Genomic DNA, 20,775 nt, shown 5'->3' on the forward strand with positions numbered 1-20,775 from the left:
GCGTTGAAAGTGCTGGGATCGGGACCAACCAACCAACCAACCAGTAAGATCTTTCTAATGACACCAAAGCAGAAAACATAACAACAGACGGGAGGCATGCGCATTTGTGCGCTTCTCATCAATGGCCCGTATTTTGCTATATGGCTTACTATCAGATATTTTTAGTGGAAGCCAAAGACAGAACCCATCTCAATTAACCGCTGAATGCACTGCATATTCTGCATATATCGACGAAACGAACGCGGATGAGATCATGAGCAATGATTGTATGCAATAGCCATAATACACAGTCAGGAGGGGCAATTTGATAAAAAAGCACGGCGGAGTATCAGGGAGAGTAATACTTGATTGATAGCTGATCTATTAGACTTTAGTGAGACTATCCGACGCCCGGCTTACCAAGGACTTAGAATCCTGCGGGATATCTGCTTCTTTCAGAGTTGAGAAGCGGTCTTGCCAGACCTTCCACCTGTCATTGTTGAAGCCCCTCCATCCGGCCTCGTCCTTGAACTCCGTCAGGCTAGCACCCGGTTTGGCGACTTTGCCGTCAAACTGCTTTCCATCCTTGCTCGCCTTTGCAAGAGCATCGGCGGCGTAAATAAACCAGACAGAAGAGGCCTTCAATAGTTTGGGCGACGTCTCCGAGATCTTATCAGCAGCAGGGTCTTCAAGCGCTTCGCGTAAGGTCCAAATGGCGAAGAGGCTAAGGTCATCAACCCCAGCAGCAGTTGCGCGCGCAAAGAAGCCGTTGATATTGACAAAAGCTTCATCGGACTTTTCTTGTGCTTATCAGAGTCAGTAAGTCTTCGAGATTGTCGGAGAGCGGAGCTTACCGATGTCTAGCTGCTCGCGTGCCTTGCCCCCAAACATGGGTAGCTCATCCCAGCGCTTCTCCTCACCCCAAACGACAACCTTCTTGGCTGTCTCTGCAGATTGCGGAATGCTCTTTATCGCATGCAAGGTTTCCACTAGCTTCCCTTGCTTGTCGTGGGGGGTCTGCTCGGCAGCGGAGAGCACCGAAGACCAAAGACCGTCGAATTCCCCCTCAATCTTTGAAGCGTCTTCATTCTTCTTGATAGCCTCTAGACAAGGGCCCGCGAGCTTTTCAGCAGCCTGTTGAGCCGACACGGCGCTGTCGCTCAGTAATTTCGTAAGGTCGGTCATTTTCCGTGCGGAGATGAATGAGAGAGATGAAAAGCGAAGGAGAGAAAGCATGAAAGTATTGCAGGATGAAGGGATTGCGACAGGAAGCGGAATTACAAGATAGACGATTGGCGCTAACACGGCGTATCACATCCGATTTCCGACGATGAAATACAAAAGGGCTCCAATGATTGCGATAAGAGCAACACATGGGCGCTCGCTGAGACAATTATATGCCGATCACGACCCGCTCTCGGTGCGGGATTTTGATGTGACTGGCCAGACTACTCCCAGCTACATCTGCGCATCTGCCGGACCTACATCCGAATTAAGCAGGTGGTGATACTATCTCGAAACTTAGTGAATTATGCGGCCAATCGGACTCATGCGTTCATCCACCTGCCTCTCTCTCTGAAGATCTACATGTTTTGGGACACCGAGGTTTGGATGGACTGATATGTTTGGTGTTCCGAGTATACACAGGACATAGAGATGATCAACTATAAAATCTGTGAGAGGACTCTATCAATGATGTAACTATTCCTACACGCTCTCATCCATCGTCGGTTGTTGTAAACTCATTGACAAGATGCTCTTCTTCAAGGTACACCATACCTCCAAAAACATACCCAAGCAAGAGAAATGCTGACCCAGTTCTTAGTCTATCGCTTCTCTCGCTGCTCTTGTCAGCCTGGCTGTCGCCGGCCCCATTGAGAGCCGTCAGTCCGCCACTACCTGCGGCAGCACCAACTACTCCGCCTCTCAAGTCCGCGCTGCTGCCAACGCTGCTTGCCAGTACTACCAGAACGACGACACTGCTGGCAGCTCTACCTACCCTCACACTTACAACAACCGCGAGGGATTCGACTTCATTGTCGACGGTCCCTACCAGGAGTTCCCCATCAAGAGCGGCGGTGTTTACACTGGCGGTAAGATGCGCAACGGCTTCCATTCAAGATTATTTCTGACATTTTTTCAGGCTCTCCAGGTGCTGACCGTGTTGTCATCAACACCAACTGCGAGTATGCTGGTGCCATTACTCACACTGGTGCTTCCGGCAACAACTTTGTTGGATGCAGCGGCACTAACTAAGCTGTCATGTCATTCAATGCTGGCTTCTGAACCATACCTTACACGTATATAGTTATCTTCTGTCTTGACGACATTAAAATACATACTATGACTTACTCTCCCTTCTCCGTCCATATTTGGACCCGCTATTCCGTGTCCACGTGTCACTGAGAAGCATTTCAAATGTCTTCTTTCAGAAAGATCTTTCATACTTTATGAGACAAGAAATGAACTCGAATCAAGAAGAAACGCAAAAGTAAATCTCTGCTAGTGCCGAGTGCTCCTGTAAGCCTTAGCAATACAAGACCCATTTATCCAGATTCATCTTCTTTATAACCTTACTGAATCCATCTGATCCTTCTGCCGCACCACTAGTAGAGCAAATCTTCTTCTGGTCCTTAGCCTTCACCTTTGGTGCGCCCCTGGGGTACTCAATGTTGAAGACTGGCTTTCCCGCGTCGATGTATGGCTGATACAAGTCGCACTCCGAATATTGGATGCAAGACTCGTTGATGCAGAAGGCAACGTATGGAAGAACCTCTTCTGTGACGTCTCCGCCGTTCTTCATGCCCATAACCATGTTGTATTTGGCTGCCTCTGCAGAGAGGAACTTGACATATGAGATGGTGTCTCCCTCAGTAAGGCCAAGGCCGTTGTCGTTTTGCTGCAGTGATGGTCAGTGGAATGCTCTAAGCGTCGCTTCGGTGACTCACGTATCCATCCATGTTATCGGGATCAATAGCATCACATCCCTTCTCCGCCGCCAACTTGATTCGTTGCGCCATGATAGCTCGCACAGCAACACTGCTGATATTCACCCATCTCTCGTCCGGCCAACCATCCATGACCTTACCAAGATCTTTCTTTGGAAAACTATCTTTATCTTTACGCCAATTCTCCCAAGAACCAGCACTAAAGTAACAAATAACCTTCTTTCCTCCTTTCTTCATAGCGGTGATTGTGCTCTTGGAGTTCTCGAAGAGATCCATATCCCAGATGGGGACATCTGGTGTCATGGAGCTAACACCTGCTTTGGGAACTTTGACGACCTCAGAGAGGATGATCTGCCATGGTGTCCCGACTTCTGGCTGCCATAGTTCTTTGCGCTTGGGGGTTGTGAAACCACGTGGGGTGAAGTAGTGGGCTTGTGATAACTCGGAGAGAGAGGCTACGACAAGCGCCGCAGATTGAAAGAATGAAGCCAGTCTCATTGCTTGACTTGTTGAATTTATGATGCGTTGATGGTCTTGTGAGGAGAAGACTATGCTTTATTCGAGTCTCTGTTTCTCTACAATGTAATTATACGGCCGCGACTGCGCTTCCGGCAGGTTTATGTATGATCATAGTTGCCACTCATGGCATTACTACAAAACTTGGTCCTTTCCGCAAAGGTGTTCCAGCCCATTCCAGCATAGAGGAACAGACTGGACTGGGCCGATTAAAGACCCAAGATCCAGTGTTGGTTGACTTCGATTAGTCTAGAAACTAGCAATTGGACTAACGTCGCTGATGCTGTTGATGTCTTTTTCTCTTATACACAATAGCGGAACAACCTGGTATGAGCTATGTGAAATGATGCTAAGGCTGTCCTATATCTATTTATGTTATCTATTTATGTTGCTCTTTTTCTCACATTACTCATCATTACTGTCTCTTTGTGAACTGGTACGGAGTACATTATAGAGCCATGTCGGGACGGGCCATGGGGCGTGAGGAATGTATCAAGCCGAGATCCAATCCCGATGCGGCCAAGAATTCCAGGCGTCATTCTTCAAGTGGTTTTGGGCTGCAAAGATGCTTACGGGACAGATTGCTATGGTCAAAATTTGGAAGAAGGCTGTGAAATGCCGAGACAGATCGGATCCAGCCAGAACTCAGCCGCCATCAGATGTCACTAACCAAAGGGGGCGGCGAATAACTGCACAGAAGCGAATTTAGACAAACACCATCATTCGGCTTTTATTGTTTCCGATTCATGTAAATTCAGATGTGTACGTAAATCTCAAGTTCGGTGCATCAGACATACATGAGCTTCTCCGTCTTCGTTGTGTTCCATCTGAGCTCACGTAGCCAGTTGAAAACAGTCGCGTCACACCACGAAGCTTCCATAGAGCCGGGCCACTCAACAGTCTCAGTAGTGCCTCTTTCGAGTCCTCTTAGCTGCTTGCTGGCTCAGCTCAACAGTCCACCTCATCAACTTCCCATCATACTCAGCAGTATGTTCACCCTTTCCGCGTCCAAACCATGCTTGCTTCAATGCATCAGCTCTATCGTTATCCTCAAGATGGAATAACCATCTCAGCATGGTAAGGTATCCGCTATCCAAGGATCCAGAAATCCACGCGTGATGAGGACTAAGAGCCTCGCCGCAGATAGCGAACTTTCCATCACAGAGGAGCTGCTGGAACTCGGGGTAGATGTAACTGAATTGACCAGGGCCGAAAAGAGCGAAAGCGCCACCGGTGTAGGGATCGTGAGACCAAGCGAAAGCATGGTGCTCGAGATACTCGTTTCTCAGAAACTCGACGGTAATCTTGGGATCCTTACTCTCTCCCCACAGCTTGACAAGATCTTGGAAACACTGGGTAACAACAGCATCATCGATATGCGGCTTCTGCTTCGTGTAATCAGGAATCAGAGATCCCATTCGCGTAGCATCCTGAGCCCAGGTATAAGAAGTCATGAGCACAGCAGATGTATCATCCCCATCATCCCAGGACGGGTAGACGATGTTGCTGCTTGGCAGATCAGAGCCCGATACACCGCCGAAAGTGCTGCCGTTCGTAGAAGCTTTGTACATATTCTTCCACCAACGGCTCTTGAACTTGACTGCGACCTTGCAGGATCTATCATAGCTGAGAGCTCGGATACCAGTGAGAATGTTTCTCTGGGTCTGAGGAAGACCAAAACCGGGGACGAGGCCCGAGATGTCCATGCGCTGGAGGGGACCCATGGCTGTGGTGTTGAAGACCATGTCGTATGCCTCTGTCTTGGTGCCCTCAGCCCCGGTGATAGTCACTTCGATCTTATTCTCCTGATGGTTCTCTGTCATGGCTACGACAGGTGTATTCTTCTTGACTTTCAGAGAGACAGGGTTGTGAGGAGCCCATTTAGGATCTTCGATGCATTGGTTCATTTTCTCGGTGACGACTGACATGCCGCCTTCAAGACGCCACCAAGGCTTGCCAGCAGTGGCCTGGAAGTCGCTGAAGTCGCATAGAGACTCAACAAAAGACTGCTCGAAAAGACCAGTAGAACTACATGGTATTAGTACTAGACCTTGCAATGGAATCACGGTGGTGGGCTTACGTGGAAGCGCTCTCGGCTTCCTCAGTCTGGTTGTAGGTCCATCTTGGAAGGGGATGTCAGCAAGTGCAAATGGGGTCCAGTAAGGTGCTTACTTCGGGTCAGTGAACATAAGCCATCCTCTAGTGGAATGGTTGTCCTTTCCAGTTTTGACCCATTCCTCAAACTTCTCATCCCAGTTTGTCCCGAGACCCTTAATGATCTCGTTCATTCGCTCGTCGTAGGGTATCCCGCTATAAAATGTCAATATTCTTCATTTCAAATGCGATGGGATGTCTTCTTACTCAGGCGATTCGGTGTTAGAGTACCAATGCATCTGAGGCTCGCATTTAGCATCGAGGACGTACTTCGTCTTGGGAAGCTTCAGCTCTTCGATGAGAGTAAGGGTTCTTTAATAGTTTAGTTCATCAATCAAGTAGAGAGACTGGCGTACTAACGATTGCATGGCATCTATCTCCGGGATACGCATGGCCCCAATATCGTAGTAGTTATGAGGAGAGGCCTTATCCTTGTCAAATTCATACGTATATACTCGACCACCAATCCTGTCCGAAGCTTCATAGATATCCACATTGGATATCTTGAGATACTTGAGCATCATAGCAAGGTACAAGCCGGTGGCGCCAGCACCAACGATGGCAACACGACCCTTGTACTCTGAGAGATGCTCCAAAGGATCTTCATGTCCGTGAGATGGTGCATGGCCTATTGCGGGAAGAGGCTCATTGCGACTGACATCGTCGTTCAGCTCATATCGCAGGCTGCGGAGATGTTTGTCAAGAAGATGCTTGGCGTAAGCAACCCGCAGACCGCTTGGAACCTGCAATGAAGGGTCCTGGGGCGGCATCGCCGGGAGATGCTCTGCACGTTTAGCCATCTTCGCTAATTAACAAAGTGAACAACAAGTATTTCTTCAAGACAAAATCTCAACTGACCCCTCGAAACTTTAGAAGTTCGATGAGAAGATAGGCAAACGCCCTCCGCCTCGAGAAGTGAGCAACCTCCGCCTTTTTATGGGCAATGTCTGTCAGCACGCCTTCTCCTCTCGATGCAATATTTCATGCAGTCTCACAAATTTGAACATATTACATTCCTGTCATTGGTTTCCCCTCACTTTGGCGCAGCAATATTGAGAGCTGGACATGTTGTGGCGAGCTGAACCATCGATGCTTGGCTGGGGAAAGGGCTCAAGCGTGCCACTAGATGCACGAGCTAGTCGGCCCGCCCGGCAACCCGCAACTAAGCAGCCACCATACCGCTTTTTGCCGTGTCACGGGCAGATCTCCCTTGCATTTGGTGTGCCATGTAACGTAGATGCTGAGGGTCAATCGTGAACGGGCCAATGCTTCACCAGGAAGCCGTCTGACAAGTTGATCTGGAGATCGCAAGGTTTTACCCAGAGAATCGGCAATTACGGTCGCTTTCTGTTCCGCTGAGAAGGAAAGCGGGCTATAACAACTCAGAACAGAATACGAGGGCACTAGCCAGAAACCAGTAAGCAGCTGAAACCTCCCATCTTACCCCGACGAGGGAGTTGGTTTGGTCAGGCCAGCAGCTCCTAAGTTATTGGAACCGAAACCGTTCTCGCAATATCGGCTATTCCAGGCGACTAGATGCATGCATTTCGAGTTGAACATGATGCTGTGTCAAGTAAATAAGTTGCAGTATCTCGCAGACACACAGGCTGTTCAACCCAGCAGTTAATTATTGCCTCAATCTTTCTAACTTTCTCTTTATGTTTTTGAAGCATAAAGTGAAAGGCCATATTGTATCTGCTCGCCCGAAGCCATTGGCATCTCTTGTTAATTCTCGGTACAATCTCTTCGTTGATTGAGCTGATCTCTGTCATTTCTGATGACGTCTTGATCCAGAATTCGTAATTTGATTGGGCTATTAAGACCCCGCAGTCGTGCAACTTTCTCAACCAAGGACAAGCTGTGCCTCTCACTCACTCAACACCATCTCACATATCACATCACACACCAAAATGCCGTCCAATCACCTTTTCCAATATTCCGTTGTCTCAGCCCTCATGGATGGGGTCGCCGAGACAGGAATTACTCTTGCGGAACTCCTCACACATGGTGATCACGGCCTTGGCACCTTTCGACACATGGTTGGCGAAATGATCATTCTTGATGGGATTATTTATGATATGAAGCCTGATGGTTCTGTCATAGCGCTGGACAAAGATGCATGCGCCGAACAGACGGCGCCTTTTGCGATGATCACGGATTTTAAGCCGACCGTTACTGCTTCAAAACAAATACCGAGCAAGGATTCCTTTACAGAGACTCTGTCTCAGCTTCTTCCTGCGACGGCCAATCACTATCTGGTCTACAGAATCGAAGGCACATTCAAATCAGTCACTGTAAGGACGGTCGGAGGACAGCAATCACCAGGCGAAAGTCTTGCCGAGCTTGGAAAGCGACAAGCTTCGCATACCTTCTACGACATCAAGGGTACAATCATTGGGTTTAGATCACCAGCTTTTATGCAGGGAATCAGTGTTGCTGGAGATCACCTACACTTCCTGTCGGCAACCAGAGACACTGGTGGTCATGTGTTAGCATTGGAAGGTGATAGCGATTTGCAGGTCAGCGCAGCTCGCATTGCAGCAGTCAACCTGCAATTGCCAACGGATGATGATGCCTATAATCAAGCCAAATTGGTTAGAGATGATGAAGGAATAGCTGCGGTTGAGGGTTAGGTCTAAAAGAGGCTAATGTGCTTGACTATTGCTAACGCGCCTTTGGAACAACTGGCGCCTTGTATAGATTTTGGAAAGTCGAAGAGTCTCTAGATGCTTGCTCCTCCATTTCAGATTTATCTAGATCATAGATTCTGGGAATTTTGTATTATAAGCAGCTGTCGATCTTTCCCTCTGCCTACGATAAAGTTGTAAAGATCTTCAATGCAGAGTCATCCCTGCTCAGTAACACCAATATCGTTCTCCACCTCAATATGCTTGGCTGACAGGGGCAGCAAAAGAAACAAAAGCACCTTTGCGGGGAAGAGTGAAAATCTGAGTAAGACGGCTACATCATGCATCCTTACCGCCTATTGAGTCGATGAGAGATTTTCATTTACCATCGGTTATCTCTAGCAACAATGCGCAGCCTTGTCATTCCGTTTCTGCTGCTGGGTGCAGCTGGCTGTAAAGCCACGGCATCAGACTGCAAATGCTTCCCTGGTGACTTTTGTTGGCCTTCTGATGATGAATGGAGTCACCTTAATAGTACCGTTGGTGGTCGATTGGTTGCTACCGTTCCGCTGGGAAGTCCATGTCATGATCCAAAATATGATGGTGAAGAGTGTGAACGCCTGCAGAATGAATGGCTCTATTCGCCAGTTCAGTAAGTTCTCCCCGGTTGGATCCCGCTCCAGTCATTCCGTGCGGTACCGTGACCTGCTTCAATGCATCAAATTGCCTGCTGACATATATCAGTACGGAGTCATCCTCGTCCATGATGGCACCTCTGTTCGCCAACCAGTCTTGTGACCCATTTCAGCCCAGGGACAAGCCGTGCACCCTGGGCAACTACGTCAGATATGCTGTCAACACCACGGCCGCAGAGGATGTCGCAGCGACCTTGAAGTTCGCCAAGGAGAGTAATATACGCTTTGTCATCCGCAACACAGGTCATGATTATCTCGGCCGCTCAACTGGTGCTGGATCTCTTGCTGTTTGGACTCACTACCTAAAGGGCACTGAAGTCATCGACTGGAATGACGATCACTATCAAGGAAAGGCTCTTAAGGTCGGCGCCGGCGTTCAAGGTTTCGAAGCACTTGCAGCAGCCCATGCTGAGAATCTAGTCGTTGTTACGGGAGAATGTCCCTCCGTTGGTCTTGCGGGAGGATATACCCAAGGAGGCGGCCATTCAGCACTAAGTACCAATTTCGGCTTGGCAGCGGATAACACCCTCGAATTTGATGTCATTACTGCCGATGGAAAGTTTGTCAAAGCGAGCAGAAGTGAAAACAGCGACTTGTACTGGGCTATGAGCGGTGGTGGTACAGGAAACTATGGCGTCGTTATCTCAGCAACTGTACGGGCTCATCCAGAAGCTCAAGTCAGTGGAGCCAAGTTTCTTGTCACTGCACCTGAGGGAAGGCCAGAGCTCATATATAAGGCCATCGACGCTTTCCATGCTGCTCTTCCCAAGATTGTTGACTCTGGGGTTATGATCATCTACTTCTTCTCCGACTCATTCCTTCAGATCCCCGCTCTGACAGCGTACGACAAGACCGAGGCCGAAGTCAAGCAGATCCTTCAGCCTCTCGCCGATTCTTTGTCTGATCTTGGCATCAAGTTCGAACCGAACTTTACGCACTTCCCAAGTTACTACGAGCATTACGATCACTACTGGGGTCCCCTCCCAGCTGGCAACATCCAAGTAGGAACACAACTCTTCGGAGGTCGCTTACTGCCACGCAGCAAGCTGAAGGACTTCTCTCCAACAGCTCGGAAGCTCGCTGAGATGGGAGTCATCTACATTGGCGTTGGTCTCAACGTATCCAGATTCGGGGTCAACGACGCCAACTCAGTACTGCCCCAGTGGCGAGATTCCATCGTTCAGGTTTCTTTGACGCTTCCGTGGGATAATGAAGCCCCATGGGAGGAGATGTTGGCTACACAGAAGAGAATGACGGAGGAGATCCAACCCATCATTGAGGCTGCAACGCCTGGCGCTGGAGCGTATATCAACGAGGCAGACTTTCAACAGAAAGATTGGCAAGAGACCTTCTACGGAGTCAATTATGATAATCTACTGAAGATAAAGAAGAAGTACGATCCTGGGCATCTCTTCTATTCCACGGTTGCTGTCGGTAGTGAGGCTTGGTCCATTGCAAATGATGGGCGTATGTGCTGGTCTCAAAGTTGAGCACCTTACTTTGAACGACATTGAAGTTATATTAAGCTCATCACAGTTAGCTTAGAGTCATCTTACGAACTCTCTTAGTTACGCTTAATATACAACAAGTTACATTAAACTTATCTAGGTCATTCCATCGTTTGGGACATAGGTCATCGCTTTTCTTGCCTCGTCTACGGTATCCATCGCCGTCACTTCTAAAAGTTTGTGAGGTAGCATTGTTTGCACAATTATATATTAAGAAATCTATGGTATTATCCGGCGTGATATAGGCCGTGATATAACTATGTGACTGTGACCTCAGTTGTCTTTCTAATAACAAATCCTTCGACATCCATGTCCTCCATCTCAACTTCCGATACCCCGGAGCGGGTAGACCCATTGGCTGGGACAATCTGCTCTTGCGAAGCATTTCTATCTCCTGGAGTATCCGCCCCGTACATCTTCGAGGCGTAATTGGACTTCGTTGTCGTGTAACATCTTGTCTGGGTGCTCAAGCCGTAGCGATTACCAGCAGCGGCTTGGTCACTATGTGTATATATTGATCGATCCTCATTGAAGCGAAGCTTGGATGCAAGGGTGTCGAAGCTGCACTCAGTTAGCTTTGTAGCAACAGTAATTTCCGTGGGACTGGACTTACTATAGAACAATCGGATATAGACAGAACAGAGCGTAGAGGAAGCGATCCAATTGACTGGCAATGTTGACAGCCTTTTGACCCGGAGTTTGAAACGGATGAATGATAGTTCGTACGACTCCGAGTACAGCCAAGAAAGCGACACGCATTTCAGTACTGCGGGTCAAATATCGCAAGAGACCGACTTTGAGAGCAGCGCTCATACTGGCTGTCTTGGCTGAGGCGAAAATGACGACAAGGAAATATGCGCTGAGGCATTCGGAGATGGCCATGAAGGTAAAGTAGCCAATGTGAAGATAGTTGATGATGACTTCGAACTCAGCGACACCCTCAATCAAAAACTTGGCGCGATAGATTGCAATGAAGACTCGGGTGATCGCCGTCAAGACCATGAGTGTCCAGAAGAGAATGGAAAAGACGCGCCATTGCTTCGGTCGGAGAACTCGTTGCAGGATGATATAACTGTACAGCAACAGACTCGCTTCTTGCAACTATTGATCTAGTCAGTAACATTCACTGTAAATTAGTCGAGAGGGTATCATACCAGCCAGAAGAAGTCTGAGAACACAGCCGCTACCACCTCATTGATGACGGGATTCTTCAGGTAGTAAACATAATAGCAGAGCCCATTCGCAATAGCTCCCGCCGCAGACGAAAAGATCGGCACGGCAGCTAAAACAGTAAACGTAGTAATTTCACAGACCAAAATACCAAAAACAACATTGACGAGACAGATGGTGCTGAAGATCGACCAGCATACCTCGAAGTAATCCATGGTCGTTCGAGTCAGCCTGCCAAGCCAAGGGAAAAGCTCAACTTGCGAGACACTGACAGGACGGGGGAGAGACAGCTGCGCTGATCTTATGTGTGTGCGCAGAGCGTGGCAGAGTCTAAAAGGGACTGGAGGCAGGGGACCATGGAGATGGCGTTTTCTGCTAAACCGTCTGTGTTCCTTGCCAGTCTGCGTGTGGTTAGGCTTGGCTGGGGTAGGCTGAGGTTTGACACGCGCGAAGGATGTTCCACTACCGTCACTGGGGAAGGAGACTATTGTCGGGGAAGAGGGTTTGGTGTTCGATTCATGATCAGCTGGTATGTATCTCAGTCTGGAACATGTGGCTGAGCCTCATTAACGATCCCAAATCGATGATCTCTTTCCATTGTCTCACCCGTCTGCAACCACCAACAATACAAAGATCCATGACGATCCTCCCTATTCCCCAACCCTTCATCTCCCATCAAGCATCTCCTTACATAAAGACAATCACGCATTTTGGCTCGTCAATAAAGTTTGGCTAAAGTTTTGAGTCTGGGGCCTGGCATGAAATTCGTTCTAGACTAAGTCTCAAAGGGGAACTAGGCCAAGACAGGGATGAGGGCGATCTACCAACGAGATCTCAGTAATGTCGTCGCTTGTGCCTCGACTGACTCGCTCAATCGCCTGGGAACGGGCGTAGACGGTTGCGGAAGAGGGAAACGGTTGGCGGATAATCCTTGGCCCTTGGACATTCAGCTCCAAATCCATTTTATGGGGTCCCTCGGGGAAGACGATGATTTATTATGGTTCTTATATGTCACCAGTTGCTTCATTTTCGTGTCTAATACATAATAGCTTGGTATTTCTTGTTTGTTGTCTCCATTTTCAATTTCTCAAATTTTGCATCATGTTTTCCGAGCCAAGTGATTGACGTTTCCGTCTACTTACTTGCAAGGGCCTTTTGTCTTGATGTTCTTGGCCCTGACTCAAAATCGATAATGCAGCCAAACTGTCAGCCAGACTATTTGAGCTAAAAAGCCTCCGAGTCAGCGCTCTAATCTGCACAAAAGTTCGCCAAAGGAACTACAGGATTCTTTTCTCCGGCTAGCAGCATCGGAATTTCCTGATCACTAAACCCGCAATCATAAGACTTCGGATCATCGTGACTCAAGCGCAAACGGTAATAATCGGGTAACTCGTATCAAGCCCAGCCGTGCGCCGTTGAACAAGAAAATCCACGTGCTCCCGAAAAAGGGGTCCCGTCTCCTCCGCAAGTAGTCTTCCGAGTCGCATTGACTCGCTATCCCCATTTAGAGCAACTCGTCAGATTAAGGAGAGGGGTTAGTCAGGGCCTTCGGGTGCATCTTTCCCGGCTGATGGTATCGGTCACGAGAATCGGTCGAAAGATATTGACAGGTAGATGATCCTTGTCCGGAAGGTTGCCCGATCATATGAGATCGTTACATCGTTTCGTCTCAAGAAGCTGTCACGATGGTCAGTGCTAAGCGAGCTGAAAAATACCCTTGGAGACAACGTCACGCGTTGTCCATGGATGCCACTGAAGGTTTTGTAGACAACGACTCTCTGCCCGAGTTTAATGCATGTGTTTAACAAACGAACTGTTAAATCCAAGCGAGACCCCGCAATCAAAAAGACAGGAAAGCCGGATTGTAAAGTGGTACGCGGAACGAGACCCTTGATAGAGCGCAAAAATAACTCGGCAAAACATCGCAAGAAAGCAGCTTGGCGCAGTGGAAGCGCGGTATGTGATTTCGAATCTTCTCATCTCAAACATGCACTAACAATTCCCGTAGCCGGGCTCATAACCCGGAGGTCATCAGATCGAAACTGATAGCTGCTAGCTATATCATTTTTTGCTTATTTTTCTTTGCCCATATCGTAACTCTTGCCGTGCAATGATTCTTTTTGCGTTCAGTTCTGCCTGTTTAGCACAATGGCCTTGCCAGGATTGGGAGCCAGGTGTCTTGCTCTGTTGACATCGAAACTCTTTGGTACTGACATGCACTCCTGATACGCTCAAGTCGCACTCAAAATAGAAACGCTATCGACAGTAACATGCATCAAAGGAATGGAATACTGCGATCGTCAGTGTCGGCTGTCGACATGTCGGCAAATTGCGGCGCCCCTTCACCAACAATCCCCGAATAGCTCAGCTGGAAGAGCGTTCGGCTGTAATTGATAACACATCTCACCGAAAGGTCACTTGTTCGATCCAGGTTTCGGGGATTTCCTTTTGCATTTTTGACGGATTTTATCTTGGTGTTTTGTTCCGTCTCGCTTAACAATTTGAGGCCATTCTGCCGCAGTGGGCGTCATTCGGCAATTACGCGAGACTTAGCCATAACAATGACCTTGTAAACCATTCGTCATAGGTAATCCACGCAAGAATTGCTCATTTTATAAATAGCCTACATTCAAATAATGACTTGTAATAATGTTTTATCCTGAGACAGTGTGTTATCTTTTCTTTGTGGCATTCAATTCGAGGTACTGTTTTTTCCCAATAGCTATTTAGTTAACCACAATCAACGGAGCATGCGAGATCAATTTCGACTTCATAACATCCATTTAAAGCAAAGCACGCTTAATTAGATAGGTCACAAGTACTTCAAGGGCAGCTATTCTCTCTCTTTAGTTTTCCATTGTAAGCTGAAGCATTTTTCTCTCGTACAAGGCCCGATTTCTTTTTACTTCGCTGCTCAACTGCAGGGTATTCTACTCAAAATGATGTCCCGCCATCGGAGCTAAACCCGACAGGGATCATCTGGACCAGAAGGACAGGACATCATCCTTGTGAGACACAAAGCAATGTAGGATCACTGGAAACAGCTTTTTAAGTATATGTAAGCCCCGAAGTTTACTTCTATGTGTCAAAACATATGGCTGCTATGATGCGGTCCTCTCGACTATTCCAGAACCTCGAATCCAACCAGATCAGGCGCCCAATTGCCCGAAGCCGACGCAGTGAAGGTCACTTCGTTGCTATCTCCCTTCTTGAACCCATCAACAAGAATTGTGAGCCGGTCGCTCTCGAACCAATCGCCTCCAGCATTCGGGAACGCCCATCGCTTTGCATCTTCTCCGTTGACTGAGATTGACATGTTCCGGGAGTTTGTCTCCCAATCGCCAATCGTGTGATGGTACTCATGATTGATGTAATCGATGCCAAGATAGACTGAACCGTCCTTGGGTGCACTGACTGAATTGAAGGTCACTTTGGCATCTTTGCCGATGGATCCGACCTTTTTGTGAGTTGGAAGACATTCTGTGTCTTTGCAGTTGACGAGAGAAGCTGAACCCGAGAGAGTCGCGTCTTGAGCTGAATAGTAACCCGCGGCCTTGGGAGGTGAAGCCGGACTGATGTCGGACAAGACAAGTTGTCGTAACTCATGAGGCGCAAGTTTAAATTCCTGGATACCCGAGATGCCAAGATCCTCATGAGCCCATACGTCTCGTGCCGCCGCCTTGTCAACCCCAATCAGCGACAGATCGACCTTCACTGTCTGGGTCTCGTTCTTCCAGTTCAAAACACCGAGGACTTTACGGTTGGAAGAGAGGTTCCCAGCCCAGATATCCCACTCTTCCTCGGTATATCGGATAACGAGTTTCGCTGCTTCTGCTAAAGGATCTTGATTGATGGCGATGACTTCTTTGTTGGACATAATCTCGAGAGATTCGGCAGGTATTTGCTTGGCGTCCATTACGCCGCCGATGATGAGGGGAGATTTCATCATGGACCAGAAGCCGAAGTGGAAACGTTCTTCATCGTGTGAAAGTGCACCAAGACCGATGCTACAGTGGTTAGTAGATGTAGAGAAGGGTTAGCGTCGCAGCTCACATTAACATGTCCATATCAGCAAAAGCGCCTGGCCCATTGTATTTGGCGTGAGCGACAACCTGGTTCGTAATGCGCCAGATTGCTCTCCAGGCATTGAAAATATCATTACTCATTCGCCATGAGTTACCTAGAGGAGCAGCCCTGATTCTTGTCAGAAGAAGAACTGCAATTTGCTGTGACAACCTACCATTGAGGAACATCTTCACCAATACCCCATTGGCAGAGGAAGTACTTGATGTCGCGGTCAGTCTCATTAATAGCCGCAGCCATCTTAATGAAGCGGTTGGGGCTCTTCGCCTCAGCTGAGTCGGCATCGACCATGTTGGTCTTGGATGTCGCGTAACAGTTGTCGTATCTGGAGATTGTCAGTAGATGCGAATTCGGAAGTGAGAGGTAGTCTTACTTGAGGGTGTCGCCTCCCCATTCGGCAAATGACTTTGCGTCAATCTCCTCGTAGTCTATCGTAGCCAGTTAGTGCACTGAAGAGTTTATGACCAGCTGTACGATGCGCATACCAAGAGAAGCAGGAATGTCAGTTGAACCGCACTGTAAATATCCAGCTCCCGAGTAAAGACCAAACTCTAGACCCAGATCATGGATATACTCTCCAAGAGCTTTAGGACCCGATGGGAACAGAGTCTCATTCCATTGTAGTCTTCCTTTGCTATCTCGGTCTCGCGAAGGCCATCCGCAGTCGACGGTGACGATGCTGTAGCCGAGATCCTTGAAACCAAGATCAACCAACCCTTTAGCATTAATTTTGATGATGTCCTCGGACGGCCGGCAATTGTAGTGATTGTAGCTATTCCATCCCATTGGTGGAGTGGGAGATTTGACGGTCTTGCCATATGCGCTGGCAAGAAGCGCGGCAAATACAAGGGAAGCCATATTGATGACGAGAGGAGAATAATCAATGCACGCTGAGAAGCATCCCAAGGAAAGTTTTATCACTCTTATACTCGCTCTGTCCATGAAAGCGCGTATTCAACCCGGATTCCAGGTTTTTACCCATTAAACTTTTGGGTCTTAGATGCAGACGACGGGACCAGAATGGAAACTCATGACACCATACTCACGATTCGATAGGTGCGGCTACCTCACGAGCTAACATACGATCACAGATTCAATTGCTAATAGGTGCGCATCTTGATTTTGCGTTAAGGTATGTCGATCACCGACGCATGGGGTATTTTACCTGCGGGGAACCCCTCCCTGTTCTTGTTTGACGTTACATCCCGAAACGGGGCGAAGAGGATCAAGATTAAGTGTACGGAAACTGAACTGAGACCGAATGGAAGATGCACTCACGGTTTGTTAGGCGATCAAATGGTCATGTGTTCATTCAACCGTTGAATCATTTAGCTACCCAGCACGTTGAGAGTAGCATTGACCATCCCCGCCGAGATATGTAGGACATCTTTCAAGACCAAAAAGGATGAAAGGTGTTTGTCTACAGTGTATACTTTGTTCCGCCAAAAATCGGAGCCATCTGACCTGGCATTTCCTTCTCAATAAGCCCCTTAAACCTCCATCCAGTACAATGTCCTGGCATCAGCAAAGCCGGCTTGAGATCCTTGAGATCCTTCATGCTCTGCTCCATCTTTTCAGGCGACGCATCTGCGAGGTGGTAGCCGCCAACGATGGCGTAGATAGGGCTGCCATCGATGGTTTTAGCATGCCTGGCAATGTTAATGAGGCCGGCGTGACTGCAGCCAGTGAAGATGACCAGGCCCTTGCCTGCGAAGACGTTAGATACGGTGATTGATTGAGAGATGAGAGGGACTTACCTTTGAGCTTACACATGACAAACCGCTCTTCCATGATCAACTCGTCCTTGATCCATTCATCCTTGGCCGGATCATACCGAACACCACCTGGGATGCCACCTTCATACTCTGTCTGGCGCGGAATCTCTCCAGATATGAGAAAGACATCATCTAGAATGGTCCGTGCCTCATCCAAGACAACAGTCTTGCCACCGGCACTATTGACCTCATCCACAGTAGGGTCTGCCTCTAGCGAAATAGGTTGATTGAACATAATTCCTCTGAATGCTGGCTTATCTGGAGGAATCGCAACAATGACCTGATCGCCATCTGACCTCCCGCTGCTGGCGAGCCGAATCGCCGAGAGAAGCCCACCAGAGTGATCTCTATGCCAATGCGAAAGAACAATAGCACCTATGTCAGTCATTGGGAGCTTGAGTCTCTGGACGTTTTTCTCGAAAACGTCTTCCTCGGGTCCGGCATCGAAAAGTAGCGTGTGAGACTTATCGTCCTTCTTCGCTGTCTGTCAAGGGTTTAGTACACGGTACTGGCAGTAGAGAGGACAATCTCACGATAAACAAGGACAGGCCATGAGCGCCGCAACAGATATTTCGCATTGGCATTTCCAGCCGAGCTCCTCCTCGAGAGCTGGGGTCAGACACGGGGCTCAATGGGACACCGGCGAAGGATTGGGCATGCTGAACCCGCGGGTTTGGGCTCGGCGAGATTTGATCAATCTCATCATTGATCAAGACATGAACGTCGAGGCTGTCGACTTCGATGAGTGATGGCGGGTTTGACGTCATACTGAGAGAAAGAGTACTAGATGTGCTATTTCATTCTCATCTTCTAACGGGCAGAACGTGTCTTATGAACACCTTTTGAAGCCATCGTATCATGCCAAGTCCTTTCTGAGTCATGAAATACGATGTTTGCGGCGTTCGGCTATTGACAGTGTCCGAGATGTTCTTAGCTCGGCTGTCTCCATCATCGCAGCAATATTGTATGGGTAGCCCAATTTCATGATTTTCTCTTACAAATATTCTAATGACCTAAGAGCAGACGGAGAATAAACAACAGGCCGAGGAAGAGGGCTTCTTTGGCGATCCCTCATGCTCATGATCCCGCTGAGTAAGACTTGCAAGGTCCGTGTGATGCCGAGGCTAAAAATACCCCTCATAACTCCGAATACAGCAATAAACACCGACCAGCATCACGCAGACCGATTGTGAAATACAGTGATATTATTTTTCAACTTTCGGTAAGCAATATTGACATCATGTTTCCATCCCCTCAAGACCCGATTATTATCGGTGTTGGAGAAATCCGCCAAAAGAAGTTCACCCTCGAAAATACTCTCGAACCAGCAGAGCTTATCTTATCAGCAATTCGCGATGCAGCAAAAGATACAACTGTCGATGTTATCAACCATGTAGACAGTATTTCTGTTGTTCCCCCGTGGTCTTGGACATATGATGATCTACCAAAGCATCTTGCCCAGAAACTTGGCGTTCACCCTTCGCATCTTGAGCTCTCGAGTCATGGAGGTCATACGCCTGCGTTGCTGTGCGACGCAGCAGCCGCCAGAGTGGCGGCCGGAGAAACGAATTTAGCTGTTGTTACAGGAGGAGAGGCGTTAGCATCATGTAAGTTGATGTGAGATCGGGATGGAAGAGCCTTTAGCTGATGTGCGCCAGTGTTTGCGTGTCAGAAAGCTGGACGTCTTCCTCCACCGGGATGGACTGAGATGTCTCCTGATGCAAAATTATATGGCCCGAGTGACCCTGCACTCTTGAAAGGTGAGCCTTAACTCAAATCTTATTAGAGACTGTCTGATAGGATGAAGATGTCGGTGCCTCTCACTCTATCGGAATGCCAATTCAAGTATACCCTATATACGAAAACGCATACAGAAAGCATAACCAGCAAACATTCCATGAGAATCATCATGAATCAGCAGCCCTTTACGCCGAATTTGACAAGATTGCCTGTCAACATCCGATCAGTTGGAGAGCAGGCGAAACACCACGAGACGTCGATGCTATTAAGACGATAACCAAGCAGAATCGGATGATCTGCACACCTTGTATGTATGGCCGCCATGGACTCTGGCTATCAGCTAACTATTTAGACCCATTGTTGATGAATGCCTTTAATGGTGTAAACTTGGCGGCGGCCTGTATCATCACTTCTGCTGAGTATGCTACCAAGCTAGGCGTCCCCCAGGATAAATGGGTGTACATCACTGGCGGCGCTGGCTCGAACGATAGTTCACATTGTCAGTCGACTGTTCCCCCTCAAATGAGGTGATTGCTGATATTTTGTCTAGTTTGGGAGCGAGCCAACTACTTCTCAAGCCCTGCTATCGAGTACTCCATCGACAAGGCTCTCGAATCCGCTGCGCTCACTAAGAACGAGGTCGACTGCTTCGACTTCTACTCGTGAGTTCAAGAAAAATGGGCATTGGGGTGGAACTCACATGATGATAGGTGCTTTCCCATCGTCCCGAAACTTGCTTGTAAGCATGTCGGTCTCGATGTTCAGAAGCCAGCCAAGCCTATCACTTTACTTGGTGGCCTTACTTCCTTTGGCGGTGCAGGCAACAACTACTCTCTTCACGTAAGCTCTCTCGTGCTCTGAGGATTATGATCTAAGGTTTCTGGACAGGCAATCGCGGAGATGACAAGAGTCATTCGAAGCCGAAAGCATCAAACCGGCTTGGTGCTTGCGAACGGAGGAGTTCTATCCTGGCAACATGCTCTGTGCTTGTCGGCTCAGTCGCGGCACAATAACTCCACTTATGTGAAAAGAGAAGTTCTTGACAATGGTGATGTTTCTCAAGGTCCAGCGTTTACCCCAACAGCGCAAGGCGAAGCTGTAATTGAGGTTTGTGCCATGCTCCAATCATTTGCATCTATCTAACGTGTTACGTGATTATAGAGTTATACTGTGGACTATGATCGAAAGGGATCCAAGCTCGGCCATATAATTGGAAGACTGGTTGAGAATGGACAGAGATTCATTGCAAACCATGGTGATGAGCATACATTGGCGACTCTTGCGAGTACTAACGGAGAGCCGATTGGTATGAAGGGTCGTGTGAACAGGGCTGATGACGGCCGAAATCTCTTCACTTTATCAGCGAGTGCAAAGCTGTAGAAAGCAACTATAGACTGTCATGAATTGCATAATTGACAATAGCCTTGTGTAATCACCGACGTAATATTGGAGCTATCACCGGCAGCATTTCTGTTTATTTCCATTAGTGTATGAAGTGGCCCCATGATTCATGCTCGTGATAGATGAATCGGTGCGGAGCTATAATAATCCGGAAGCAAAACCTTACCAAGACATCGACG

General features: G+C 48.2%; 10 protein-coding genes and 2 non-coding genes across 15 annotated transcripts; 6 read left to right on the plus strand and 6 right to left on the minus strand.

Moving 5' to 3' along the window:
* Positions 1 to 273: 273 nt before the first annotated feature.
* Positions 274 to 1,326, minus strand: FOXG_13232 (uncharacterized protein). Its single transcript, XM_018393184.1, has 2 exons — positions 834 to 1,326; positions 274 to 785 (listed from the first exon to the last, which is right to left on the minus strand). Exons 1-2 carry the CDS (start codon positions 1,213 to 1,215, stop codon positions 364 to 366), a joined length of 804 nt encoding a protein of 267 aa, XP_018252402.1. The 5' UTR covers positions 1,216 to 1,326; the 3' UTR covers positions 274 to 363.
* A 306-nt stretch (positions 1,327 to 1,632) lies between these two features.
* On the plus strand, positions 1,633 to 2,344 carry FOXG_13233 (guanyl-specific ribonuclease F1). Its single transcript, XM_018393185.1, has 3 exons — positions 1,633 to 1,747; positions 1,805 to 2,072; positions 2,123 to 2,344. Exons 1-3 carry the CDS (start codon positions 1,733 to 1,735, stop codon positions 2,233 to 2,235), a joined length of 396 nt encoding a protein of 131 aa, XP_018252403.1. The 5' UTR covers positions 1,633 to 1,732; the 3' UTR covers positions 2,236 to 2,344.
* A 162-nt stretch (positions 2,345 to 2,506) lies between these two features.
* On the minus strand, positions 2,507 to 3,425 carry FOXG_13234 (uncharacterized protein; the record flags this gene model as incomplete). Its single annotated transcript, XM_018393186.1, has 2 exons — positions 2,507 to 2,878; positions 2,928 to 3,425. 2 exons carry the CDS (start codon positions 3,423 to 3,425, stop codon positions 2,507 to 2,509), a joined length of 870 nt encoding a protein of 289 aa, XP_018252404.1.
* A 607-nt stretch (positions 3,426 to 4,032) lies between these two features.
* Positions 4,033 to 6,601, minus strand: FOXG_13235 (uncharacterized protein). The gene is made up of 5 exons (XM_018393187.1): positions 5,958 to 6,601; positions 5,805 to 5,909; positions 5,616 to 5,753; positions 5,524 to 5,565; positions 4,033 to 5,471 (listed from the first exon to the last, which is right to left on the minus strand). Exons 1-5 carry the CDS (start codon positions 6,395 to 6,397, stop codon positions 4,346 to 4,348), a joined length of 1,851 nt encoding a protein of 616 aa, XP_018252405.1. The 5' UTR covers positions 6,398 to 6,601; the 3' UTR covers positions 4,033 to 4,345.
* Positions 6,602 to 7,483: 882 nt separating this feature from the next.
* Positions 7,484 to 8,531, plus strand: FOXG_13236 (alpha-acetolactate decarboxylase). Its single transcript, XM_018393188.1, has one exon. It carries the CDS (start codon positions 7,508 to 7,510, stop codon positions 8,228 to 8,230), a length of 723 nt encoding a protein of 240 aa, XP_018252406.1. The 5' UTR covers positions 7,484 to 7,507; the 3' UTR covers positions 8,231 to 8,531.
* Positions 8,532 to 8,547: 16 nt separating this feature from the next.
* Positions 8,548 to 10,534, plus strand: FOXG_13237 (uncharacterized protein). The gene is made up of 2 exons (XM_018393189.1): positions 8,548 to 8,876; positions 8,969 to 10,534. The coding sequence occupies exons 1-2, from the start codon at positions 8,632 to 8,634 to the stop codon at positions 10,407 to 10,409; spliced, it is 1,686 nt and encodes a 561-aa protein (XP_018252407.1). The 5' UTR covers positions 8,548 to 8,631; the 3' UTR covers positions 10,410 to 10,534.
* An 86-nt stretch (positions 10,535 to 10,620) lies between these two features.
* Positions 10,621 to 11,883, minus strand: FOXG_13238 (uncharacterized protein). Its single transcript, XM_018393190.1, has 3 exons — positions 11,582 to 11,883; positions 11,041 to 11,528; positions 10,621 to 10,988 (listed from the first exon to the last, which is right to left on the minus strand). Exons 1-3 carry the CDS (start codon positions 11,810 to 11,812, stop codon positions 10,685 to 10,687), a joined length of 1,023 nt encoding a protein of 340 aa, XP_018252408.1. The 5' UTR covers positions 11,813 to 11,883; the 3' UTR covers positions 10,621 to 10,684.
* Positions 11,884 to 13,528: 1,645 nt separating this feature from the next.
* Positions 13,529 to 13,652, plus strand: FOXG_21112. Its single transcript has one exon. It is a non-coding gene; the product is annotated as a tRNA-Arg (tRNA).
* Positions 13,653 to 13,950: 298 nt separating this feature from the next.
* On the plus strand, positions 13,951 to 14,038 carry FOXG_21113. Its single transcript has one exon. It is a non-coding gene; the product is annotated as a tRNA-Tyr (tRNA).
* A 593-nt stretch (positions 14,039 to 14,631) lies between these two features.
* FOXG_13239 (uncharacterized protein) lies at positions 14,632 to 16,674 on the minus strand. Its single transcript, XM_018393191.1, has 5 exons — positions 16,166 to 16,674; positions 16,054 to 16,108; positions 15,838 to 16,005; positions 15,651 to 15,791; positions 14,632 to 15,604 (listed from the first exon to the last, which is right to left on the minus strand). The coding sequence occupies exons 1-5, from the start codon at positions 16,620 to 16,622 to the stop codon at positions 14,719 to 14,721; spliced, it is 1,707 nt and encodes a 568-aa protein (XP_018252409.1). The 5' UTR covers positions 16,623 to 16,674; the 3' UTR covers positions 14,632 to 14,718.
* A 14-nt stretch (positions 16,675 to 16,688) lies between these two features.
* Positions 16,689 to 18,449, minus strand: FOXG_13240 (uncharacterized protein). The gene is made up of 3 exons (XM_018393192.1): positions 17,989 to 18,449; positions 17,438 to 17,939; positions 16,689 to 17,387 (listed from the first exon to the last, which is right to left on the minus strand). Exons 1-3 carry the CDS (start codon positions 18,220 to 18,222, stop codon positions 17,101 to 17,103), a joined length of 1,023 nt encoding a protein of 340 aa, XP_018252410.1. The 5' UTR covers positions 18,223 to 18,449; the 3' UTR covers positions 16,689 to 17,100.
* Positions 18,450 to 18,614: 165 nt separating this feature from the next.
* FOXG_13241 (uncharacterized protein) lies at positions 18,615 to 20,658 on the plus strand (the record flags this gene model as incomplete). 4 transcript variants are annotated; one of them, XM_018393196.1, is made up of 9 exons in its annotated part: positions 18,618 to 18,677; positions 18,802 to 19,062; positions 19,114 to 19,215; positions 19,263 to 19,502; positions 19,548 to 19,694; positions 19,746 to 19,857; positions 19,906 to 20,035; positions 20,084 to 20,302; positions 20,357 to 20,634. In XM_018393196.1, the coding sequence occupies 7 exons, from the start codon at positions 19,164 to 19,166 to the stop codon at positions 20,573 to 20,575; spliced, it is 1,119 nt and encodes a 372-aa protein (XP_018252414.1). The 4 variants fall into 4 exon arrangements, with proteins under 4 accessions (XP_018252412.1, XP_018252413.1, XP_018252414.1 ...); XM_018393194.1 differs by having other exon boundaries at positions 18,615 to 19,062; positions 20,357 to 20,658; XM_018393195.1 differs by having other exon boundaries at positions 18,615 to 19,062; positions 19,906 to 20,302; positions 20,357 to 20,641.
* Between the last annotated feature and the right edge of the window lie 117 nt (positions 20,659 to 20,775).

Source organism: Fusarium oxysporum, chromosome 12 (genome assembly GCF_000149955.1).
Source record: "Fusarium oxysporum f. sp. lycopersici 4287 chromosome 12, whole genome shotgun sequence".
Classification (NCBI taxonomy): Eukaryota; Fungi; Ascomycota; class Sordariomycetes; order Hypocreales; family Nectriaceae; genus Fusarium; species Fusarium oxysporum.